This window comes from Mustelus asterias, chromosome 22 (genome assembly GCF_964213995.1).
Source record: "Mustelus asterias chromosome 22, sMusAst1.hap1.1, whole genome shotgun sequence".
Lineage (NCBI taxonomy): Eukaryota > Metazoa > Chordata > Chondrichthyes > Carcharhiniformes > Triakidae > Mustelus > Mustelus asterias.
In genome coordinates, this window is record NC_135822.1 from 54350233 (window position 1) to 54361872 (window position 11640).

The 11640-nt window shown below is 54.6% G+C and overlaps 1 protein-coding gene across 6 annotated transcripts in view; it reads right to left on the reverse strand.

The window, feature by feature from the left end:
• add2 (adducin 2 (beta)) overlaps positions 1 to 11640 on the reverse strand; it is a 156442-nt gene that overhangs the window by 20025 nt on the left and 124777 nt on the right. For all 6 annotated transcript variants that reach the window (XM_078239251.1, XM_078239250.1, XM_078239249.1 and 3 more), the window contains one exon: positions 8024 to 8119. In XM_078239251.1, the coding sequence (XP_078095377.1) occupies positions 8024 to 8119 (96 nt within the window). The remainder of the gene's footprint in view (positions 1 to 8023; positions 8120 to 11640) is intronic.

The following is an 11640-nucleotide window of genomic DNA, read 5'->3' on the forward strand; positions in this document are numbered from 1 at the left end:
CAGCAGGGATTCAGGAACAGGTTCTACTGGAACAGGCAGGAATTCAGGGACAGGATCTACTGGAACCATCAGGGATTCAGGGACAGGATCTATTGGAACCAGCAGGGATTCAGGGACAGGATCTGCTGGGACCAACGGAGATTCAGGTACAGCATCTACTGGGATCAATGGGGATTCAGGGACAGGATCTACTGGGGCCAGCAGGGATTCAGGGACAGGATCTACTGGGACCAGCAGGGATTCAGGAACAGGTTCTACTGGGACCAGCAGGGATTCAGGGACAGGATCTACTGGAACCAGCAGGGATTCAGGGACAGGGTCTACTTGAACCAGAAGGGATTCAGGGACAGGATCTGCTGGGACCAGCGGGGATTCAGGGATAGGATCTACTGGAACCAGTGGGGATTCAGGGACAGGATCTACTGGGACCAGTGGGGATTCAGGGACAGGATCTACTGGGACCAGCGGATTCGTGGACAGGGTCTACTGGGACCAGCAGGGATTCAGGGACAGGATCTACTGGGGCCAGCGGGGATTCAGGGACAGGATCTACTGGGACCAGTGGATTCAGGGACAGGATCTACTGGGACCAGCAGGGATTCAGGGACAGGATCTACTGGGACCAGCGGGGATTCAGGGACAGGATCTACTGGGACCAGCGGATTCAGGGACAGGATCTACTGGAACCAGCAGGGATTCAGGGACAGGATCTATTGGAACCAGCAGGGATTCAGGGACAGGATCTGCTGGGACCAACGGAGATTCAGGTACAGCATCTACTGGGACCAGTGGGGATTCAGGGACAGGAGCTACTGGGACCAGCGGGGATTCAGGGACAGGAGCTACTGGGACCAGCATGGATTCAGGGATAGGATCTACTGGAACCAGCAGGGATTTAGAGACAGGATCTACTGGGACAAGCGGGGATTCAGGGACAGGATCTGCTGGAACCAGCGGGGATCATGGACCGGATGTACTGGGATCTGCGGGGATTAACGGACATGATCTACTGGGACCAGCGTGGATTCAGGGACAGGATCTTCTGGGACCAGTGGGGCTTCAGGGACAGGATCTGCTGGGACCAGTGGGGATTCAAGGACAGAATCTACTGGGAAGTGGGGATTCAGGGAAAGGATCTGCTGGGACCATCAAGAATCAGGGACAGGATCTGTTGGGACCAGCGGTGATTCAGGGACACGATCCACTGGGGATATAGGGACAGGATCTACTGGTCCCAGTGGAGATTCGGGGATAGGATCTACTGGGACCAGCAGCGATTCAGGGACAGAATCTGTTTGGACCAATGGGGATTCAGGGACAGGATCTACTGGGACCAGCGGAGAGTTAGGGACAGGATCTACTAGGACCAGTGGGAATTCAGGGACAGGATCTACTGGGACCAGTGGGGATTCAGGAACAGTATCTACTGGAACCAGCAGGGATTCAGGGACAGGACCTACTGGAACCAACAGGGATTCAGGGACAGGATCTACGCAAACTAGCAGGGATTCAGGGACAGGATCTACCGGAACCAGTGGGATTCAGGGACAGGATCTACTGGGACTAGCGGGGATTCCAGGACAGGCTCTACTGGGACCAGAGGGGATTCAGGAACAGGAGCTACTGGGGACCAGCGGGGATGCAGGGGCAGGATTTGCTGGGACCAGCGGGGATTCAGGGACAGGATCTACCGGGACCAGCGGGGATTCAGGGACAGGATCTACTGGGACTAGCGGGGATTCAGGGACAGTCTCTACTGTGACCAGTGGGGATTCGGGAACAGGATCTACTGGAACCAGCAGGGATTCAGGGACAGGATCTACTGGAACCAGCAGAGATTCAGGGACAGGATCTACTGGGACCAGCAGGGATTCAGGGACAGGACTTACTGGGACCAGCGGATTCAGGGACAGGATCTACTGGGACCAGCAGGGATTCAGGGACGGGATCTGCTGGGACCAACAGAGATTCAGGTACAGCATCTACTGGGACAAGTGGGGATTCAGGGACAGGAGCTACTGGGACAAGCGGGGATTCAGGGACAGGAGCTACTGGGGCCAGCAGGGATTCAGGGATAGGATCTACTGGAACCAGCAGGTATTCAGGTACAGCATCTACTGGGATCAATGGGGATTCAGGGACAGGATCTACTGGGGCCAGCAGGGATTCAGGGACAGGATCTACTGGGACCAGCGGGGATTCAGGGACAGGATCTGCTGGGACCAGCAGGGATTCAGGGACAGGATCTACTGGAACCAGCAGGGATTCAGGGACAGGGTCTACTGGAACCAGAAGGGATTCAGGGACAGGATCTGCTGGGACCAGCAGGGATTCAGGGACAGGAGCTACTGGGACAAGCAGGGATTCAGGGACAGGAGCTACTGGGACCAGCAGGGATTCAGGGATAGGATCTACTGGAACCAGCAGGTATTCAGGTACAGCATCTACTGGGATCAATGGGGATTCAGGGACAGGATCTACTGGGGCCAGCAGGGATTCAGGGACAGGATCTACTGGGACCAGCGGGGATTCAGGGACAGGACTTACTGGGACCAGCGGATTCAGGGACAGGATCTACTGGGACCAGCAGGGATTCAGGGACAGGATCTACTGGGACCAGCGGGGATTCAGGGATAGGATCTACTGGAACCAGTGGGGATTCAGGGACAGGACCTACTGGGACCAGCGGATTCAGGGACAGGGTCTACTGAGACCAGCAGGGATTCAGGGACAGGATCTGCTGGGACCAGTGGGGATTCAAGGACAGAATCTACTGGGAAGTGGGGATTCAGGGACAGGATCTGCTGGGACCAGCAAGAATCAGGGACAGGATTTGTTGGGACCAGCGGCGATTCAGGGACACGATCCACTGGGGATATAGGGACAGGATCTACTGGTCCCAGCGGAGATTCGGGGATAGGATCTACTGGGACCAGCAGCGATTCAGGGACAGAATCTGTTTGGACCAATGGGGATTCAAGGACAGGATCTACTGGGACCAGCGGAGAGTTAGGGACAGGATCTACTAGGACCAGTGGGAATTCAGGGACAGGATCTACTGGGACCAGTGGGGATTCAGGAACAGGATCTACTGGAACCAGCAGGGATTCAGGGACAGGACCTACTGGAACCAACAGGGATTCAGGGACAGGATCTACGCAAACTAGCAGGGATTCAGGGACAGGATCTACCGGAACCAGTGGGATTCAGGGACAGGATCTACTGGGACTAGCGGGGATTCCAGGACAGGCTCTACTGGGACCAGAGGGGATTCAGGAACAGGAGCTACTGGGGACCAGCGGGGATGCAGGGGCAGGATTTGCTGGGACCAGCGGGGATTCGGGGACAGGATCTACCGGGACCAGCGGGGATTCAGGGACAGGATCTACTGGGACTAGCGGGGATTCAAGGACAGGCTCTACTGGGACCAGTGGGGATTCAGGAACAGGATCTACTGGAACCAGCAGGGATTCAGGGACAGGATCTACTGGAACCAGCAGAGATTCAGGGACAGGATCTACTGGGACCAGCAGGGATTCAGGGACAGGACTTACTGGGACCAGCGGATTCAGGGACAGGATCTACTGGGACCAGCAGGGATTCAGGGACGGGATCTGCTGGGACCAACAGAGATTCAGGTACAGCATCTACTGGGACCAGTGGGGATTCAGGGACAGGAGCTACTGGGACAAGCGGGGATTCAGGGACAGGAGCTACTGGGACCAGCAGGGATTCAGGGATAGGATCTACTGGAACCAGCAGGTATTCAGGTACAGCATCTACTGGGATCAATGGGGATTCAGGGACAGGATCTACTGGGGCCAGCAGGGATTCAGGGACAGGATCTACTGGGACCAGCGGGGATTCAGGGACAGGATCTGCTGGGACCAGCAGGGATTCAGGGACAGGATCTACTGGAACCAGCAGGGATTCAGGGACAGGGTCTACTGGAACCAGAAGGGATTCAGGGACAGGATCTGCTGGGACCAGCAGGGATTCAGGGACAGGAGCTACTGGGACAAGCGGGGATTCAGGGACAGGAGCTACTGGGACCAGCAGGGGTTCAGTGATAGGAACTACTGGAACCAGCAGGTATTCAGGTACAGCACCTACTGGGATCAATGGGGATTCAGGGACAGGATCTACTGTGGCCAGCAGGGATTCAGGGACAGGATCTACTGGGACCAGCGGGGATTCAGGGACAGGATCTGCTGGGACCAGCAGGGATTCAGGGACAGGATCTACTGGAACCAGCAGGGATTCCAGGACAGGCTCTACTGGGACCAGAGGGGATTCAGGAACAGGAGCTACTGGGGACCAGCGGGGATTCAGGGCCAGGATTTGCTGGGACCAGCGGGGATTCAGGGACAGGATCTACCGGGACCAGCGGGGATTCAGGGACAGGATCTACTGGGACTAGCGGGGATTCAGGGACAGGCTCTACTGGAACCAGCGGAGAGTTAGAGACAGGATCTACTAGGACCAGTGGGAATTCAGGGACAGGATCTACTGGGACCAGTGGGGATTCAGGAACAGGATCTACTGGAACCAGCAGAGATTCAGGGACAGGATCTACTGGGACCAGCAGGGATTCAGGGACAGGATCTACTGGGACCAGTGGGGATTCAGGGACAGGATCTGCTGGGACCAATAGAGATTCAGGTACAGCATCTACTGGGACCAGTGGGGATTCAGGGACAGGAGCTACTGGGACCAGCAAGGATTCAGGGACAGGAGCTACTGGGACCAGCAGGGATTCAGGGATAGGATCTACTGGAACCAGCAGGTATTCAGAGACAGGATCTACTGGGACAAGCGGGGATTCAGGGATAGGATCTGCTGGAACCAGCGGGGATCAGGGACCGGATGTACTGGGATCTGCGGGGATTAAGGGACATGATCTGCTGGGACCAGCGTGGATTCAGGGACAGGATGCTCTGGGACCAGTGGGGCTTCAGGGACAGGATCTGCTGGGACCAGTGGGGATTCAAGGACAGAATCTACTGGGACAGTGAGGATTCAGGGACAGGATCTGCTGGGACCAGCGGGGTTTCAGGGACAGGATCTTCTGGGACCAGTGGGGCTTCAGGGATAGGATCTGCTGAGACCAGTGGGGATTCAAGGACAGAATCTACTGGGACAGTGGGGATTCAGGGACAGGATCTGCTGGGACCAGCAAGAATCAGGGACAGGATCTGAGACCAGTGGCGATTCAGGGACACGATCCACTGGGGATGTAGGGACAGGATCTACTGGTCCCAGCGGAGATTCGGGGATAAGATCTACTGGGACCAGCAGCGATTCAGGGACAGAATCTGTTTGGACCAATGGGATTCAGGGACAGGATCTACTGGAACCAGTGGGGATTCAGGAACAGGATCTACTGGAACCAGCAGGGATTTAGGGACAGGACCTACTGGAACCAGCAGGGATTCAGGGACAGGATCTGCTGGGTCCAGTGGGGATTCAGGGACAGGATCTACTGGAACCAGCAGGGATTCAGGGACAGGATCTACTAACACCAGTGGGAATTCAGGGACAGGATCTACTGGGACCAGTGGGGATTCAGGGACAGGATCTACTGGGACCAGTGGGGATTCAGGAACAGGATCTACTGGAACCAGCAGGGATTTAGGGACAGGACCTACTGGAACCAGCAGGGATTCAGGGACAGGATCTGCTGGGACCAGCGGGGATTCAGGTACAGGATCTGCTGGGTCCAGTGGGGATTCAGGGACAGGATCTACTGGAACCAGCAGGGATTCAGGGACAGGATCTACCAGGACCAGCGGGGATTCAGGGACAGGCTCTACTGGGACTAGCGGGGATTCAGGGACAGGCTCTACTGGGACCAGGGGGTATTCAGGAACAGGGGCTACTGGGGACCAGCGGGGATTCAGGGACAGGATTTGCTGGGACCAGCGGGGATTCAGGGACAGGATCAACTGGGACCAGCAGGGATTCCGGTACAGGATGTACTGGAACCAGCAGGGATTCAGGGACAGGACTTACTGGAACCAGCAGGGATTCAGGGACAGGATCTACTAGGACCAGCGGGGATTCAGGGACAGGATCTACAGGAACCAGCAGGGATTCAGGTACTTGATGTACTGGAACCAGCAGGGATTCAGGGACAGGACTTACTGGAACCAGCAGGGATTCAGGGACAGGATCTACCAGGACCAGCGAGGATTCAGGGACAGGATTTGCTGGGACCAGTGGGGATTCAGGGACAGAATCTGCTGGGACCAATGGGGATTCAGGTCCAGCGTCTACTTGGACCAGCCGGGATTCAGGGACAGGATCTACTGGGGCCAGCGGGGATTCAGGGACAGGAGTTACTGGGACCAGTGGGGATTCAGGGATATGAGCTACTGGGGCCAGCAGGGATTCAGAGTCAGGATCTACTGGGACCACCGGGGATTCAGGGACAGGATCTGCTGGAACCAGCGGGGTTTCAGGGGCAGCTTCTACTGGGATTAGCAGGGATTCAGAGACAGGATCTACTGGGACCAGCAGGGATTCAGGGACCGGATCTGCTGGAACCAGCAGAGATCAGGGACCAGATGTACTGGGATCTGCAGGGATTCAGGGACATGATCGGCTGGGACCAGCGGGGTTTCAGGGATAGCTTCTACTGGGATTAGCAGGGATTCAGGGACAGGAATTACTGGGACCAGCGGGGATTCAGGGACAGGACCTGCTGGGACCAGCGGGTATTCAAGGACATAATCTACTGGGACAGTGCGGATTCAGGGGCAGGATCTGCTGGGACCAGCAGGGATTCGGGGACAGGATCTGCTGGGACCAGTGGCGATTCAGGGACAGGATCTACTGGAACCAGCGGGGATTCAGGGACAGGATCTGCTGGGACCAGCGGGAATCAGGTACAGGATCTTTGGGACCAGCGGGGATTCAGGGTCAGGATCTACTGCGTCCAGCAGGGATTTAGGGACAGGATCTACTGGTCCCAGCCGGATTCCGGGATAGGATCTACTGGGACCAGCAAGGATTCAGCGACAAGATCTGCTTGGACCAATGGGGATTCAGGGACAGGATCTACTGGAACCAGCGGAGATTCAGGGACAGGATCTACTGGGACCAGTGGGAATTCAGGGACAGGATCTGCTGGGACCAGTGGGGGTCAGGGACAGGACCTGTTGGGAGCAGTGGGGATTCAGGTACAGGATCTACTGCGACCAGTGGAGATTCAAAGACAGGGTCTACTGGGACCAGTGGGGATTCAGGGACAGGATCTACTGGGGCCAGCGGAGAATCAAGGACAGGATCTGCTGGAACCAGCAGGAATTCAGGGACTGGATCTGCTGGTCCCAGCGGAGATTCAAGGACAGGATCTGCTGGAACCAGCGGGGATTCAGAGACAGCATCTGGTGGGACCAGCGGGGATTCAGGGACAGGATCTACTGGGACTAGTGGGGATCAGGGACAGGATCTACTGGGACCAATGGGGATTGAGGGACAGGATCTACTGGGACCAGCGGGTATTTGGGGACAGGTTCTGCTGGGACCAGTGGGGATTTTGGGACAGAATCTGCTGGAGCCAATGGGGATTCAGGGACAAGATCTACTGGGACCAGCGGGAACTCAGGGACAGGATCTGATGGGGCGAGCAGGCATTCAGGAACAGGATCTGCTGGGACCAGCGGGGATCAGTGACAGGATCTACTGGGACCAGCAGGAGTTCAGGAACACTTTCTGCTTAGTCCAGCGGGGATTCAGGAACAGGATCTGCTGGGACCAGTGGGGATTCAGGAACAGGATCTGCTGGGACCAGTGGGGATTCAGGAACAGGATCTGCTGGGATTGACTGTCTCTGCTTTCTCAATAACCGCTAGAATCAAGCTTTAATAGCATTAATTCAAGGTGTGACTAGCATTCCTGAACAACATTTGAGTGGTTCCCTTTGAATATCCCTGAGGAATCTATCAAGCAATTGCAGATTTCAGACCCAGATTTTGTTTAAACATTGCGATTGATACAGGGACGTGTCCAGACGTCTTACCTCTTTGTGACCGGGGAGAGGTGGGCGATTTTACAGGTGATGTTGTTGGCGTCTTCAGAGGAGAGATCCCTGCCGAGGTATCCTCTTCGTCTGGGCCTGTACGCATGAAAAATAACGCACACTGTTTAATGCAAACACTGCTGAGGAGCAGTGTCTGTCTTAGTGCCACCTGGAGTGTGTAACCTTCGGAAACAGGCCTCCCCCTACTGGGGGACTTCAGTGTGACCTGCGTCAACTACACTTTCTTACAGCAAGGTGGGCAGCACAGTGGAACAGTAAGTAGCACTGCTGCCTCACAGCGCCAAGGACACGGGTTCAATTCCAGCCTCGGGTCACTTAAGAACATAAGAAATAGGAGCAGGAGTAGGCCATCTAGCCCCTCGAGCCTGCCCCGCCATTCAATAAGATCATGGCTGATCTGAAAGTGGTTTAGTTCCACTTACCCGCCCGCTCACCATAACCCTTAATTCCCTTATTGATCAGAAATCGATCTACCTGTGACTTGAACATATTTAACGAGGTAGCCTCCACTGCTTCAATGGGCAGGGAATTCCAGAGATTCACTACCCTCTGAGAGAAGAAGTCCCTCCTCAACTCTGTCCTAAACTGACTCCCCCTTATTTTGAGGCTGTGTCCTCTAGTTCTTGTTTCCTTTCTAAGTGGAAAGAATTTCTCTGCCTCCACCCTGTCGAGCCCCTTCATTATCTTATACGTCTCTGTAAGATCTCCCCTCAGCCTTCTAAACTCCAACTTCTGTGTGGAGTCTGAATGTCCTCCCCGTGTCTGCGTGGGTTTCCTCCGGGTGATCCGGTTTCCACCCTCAGTCCGAAAGACGTGTAGGTTCGATGCATCGGCCATGCTAAATTGCCCCTTAGTGTTAGGGAGATTAGCAGGGTAAATATGTGGGGTTATGGGGAGAGGGCCTGGGTGAGATTGCGGTTGGTGCAGACTCGATGGGCCGAAAGGCCTCCTTCTGCCCTGTAGGATTCAATGATTCTAAGGCATGAAAATGTCCCACAAAAGTGTTCTTGAACAAATTAGACCCCAAGCCACAAGAAAAGTAAACAATGGCTGGGATTCTCTGCACTCGCTCGTCCTGCCGCCAGCGAGAATGGAGAATTGGCGCTCAGCCAAATCACCGTGCACGGCAGCGGGGCTGGAGAATCCCAGCTGTGGACGAGGTCGGAGAATTCCGGCCCATAGCTGGAAAATTGGTCAAATGGTAAGTTTTTAAGGAACCCTTAAGAGTATTGATAGGCAGAGGGATCTGGGTGTACAGATACACAGGTCACTGAAAGTGGCAACGCAGGTGGAGAAGTTAGTCAAGAAGGCATACGGCATGCTTGCCTTCATCGGCCGGGGCATTGAGTTTAAAAATTGGCAAGTAATGTTGCAGCTTTATAGAACCTTAGTTAAACCGCACTTGGAAGATAGTGTTCAATTCTGGTCGCCACACTACCAGAAGGATGTGGAGGCTTTGGAGAGGGTACAGAAAAGATTTACCAGGATGTTGCCTGGTATGGAGGGCATTAGCTATGAGGAGAGGTTGGAGAATCTTGGTTTGTTCTCACTGGAGCGACGGAGGTTGAGGGGCGACCTGATAGAAGTCTATAAGATTATGAGGGGCATGGACAGAGTGGATAGTCAGAAGCTTTTTCCCAGGGTGGAAGAGTCAATTACTAGGGGGCACAGGTTTAAGGTGTGAGGGGCAAGGTTTAAAGGGGATGTACGAGGCAGATCTTTTACACAGAGGGTGGTGGGTGCCTGGAACTCGTTGCCGGGGGAGGTAGTGGAAGCGGATACGGTAGTGACTTTTAAGGGGTGTCTGGACAAATCCATGAATAGGATGGGAATGGAGGGATACGGTACCCGGAAGGGTAGGGGGTTTTAGTTCAGATGGGCAGCATGGTCGGTGCAGGCTTGGAGGGCCGAAGGGCCTGTTCCTGTGCTGTAGTTTTCTTTGTTCTTTGAAGTGTCTCGTCAGAGGAGAGCGAGGGAGAGAGGCTGGAGAGGTGCTTGGAAGGAAGAAATGCCAGAGCGAGGGATGGGGGGGGGAAGTTGTGGGGGTGGAGTTTGCCCTCGACAATAGGAGATGCCCTCGCCAATCATAGAGCGGTTAAAATCGCGAATGTTCCAAGAGTTTCCAAGTGTTCAGGAGGGGATACGGGAGAGATGACACCAGGGAGGGATTTGATTATGAATTTATTAAATCACGACGTTATTTGACCTGCGAGCTAGTGTTAGTCAGCGAACAGAGAATCATAGAATCCCGACAGTACAGAAGGAGGCCATACGGCCCATCGAGCCTGTACTGACCACCATCTCTCCCAGGTCCTATTCCCACCACCCCACACATTTTACCCTGCTAATCCCCCGACACTAGAAGCAATTTAGCATGGCCAATCTCCCTAACCTGTACATCCTCGGACACTAAGGGGCAATTTAGCATGGCCAATCCCCCTAACCCGTACATCGTTAGACACTAAGGGGCAATTTAGCATGGCCAATCCACCTAACCTGCACATCTTTGGCCTGTGGGAGGAAACCGGAGCGCCCGGAGGAAACCCACGCAGAAACGGGAAGAACATGCAGACTCCGCACAGTGACCCGAGGCTGGAATCGAACCCGGGTCCTTGGCGCTGTGAGGCAGCAGTGCCACATGGTTTGGGGAGGGGGGGGGTGCATGACACACATGCACACACAGACACACACTCACACACACACACTCACACACGCACTCTCACACACACACACACACTCTCACACATACACGCACACTCAAACACTCGCACACACACACAAACACACACACACACTCACACACACACACACAAACACACGCACTCACATGCACACACACACGCAAACACTCGCACACGCACTCACACACGCACTCACACACACTCTCACACATACTCACACACAAACACACACACGCACTCACACACGCACACAAACACACACACTCTCACACATACACACACGCACTCACACACACGCACTCTCACACACGCACTCACACACGCACTCACACACGCACTCACACACGCACTCACACACGCACTCACACACGCACTCTCACACACGCACTCACACACGCACTCACACACGCACTCACACACGCACTCACACACGCACTCACACACGCACACATTAGACTCAGGCTGGCAGAGTTCTGGATGAGCTGACGGATAACATGAATCAGGAATACTTTGAGGAATAAAAGGGAGAGAACAGGAAGATCCGGATTGATGCAACACCTTCACAACCCCAGAATGCTTTGCAACGAATGCTGTACAATGGAAGTGTGATGTGCGATTCGCAGGAGCCAGTTAATGCACAGCAAGATCCCACAGGCACTGATGATCCACCCACCCCACCCCCTCCCCAATCATCTCTTTTTTCTGGGTAATGTTGATCGAGGGACAAATTGAGGCCGTTATCAGATCTGGTAACCCAAACCCTTGATGGCCTAGTGGTATTATCACTAGACTATTAATCCAGAAACTCACCGAATGTTCTGGGGACCCGGGTTCGATTCCCGCCACGGCAGATGGTGGAATTTGAATTCAATTTTTAAAAATCTGGAATTAAGAATCTACTGATGACCATGAAAC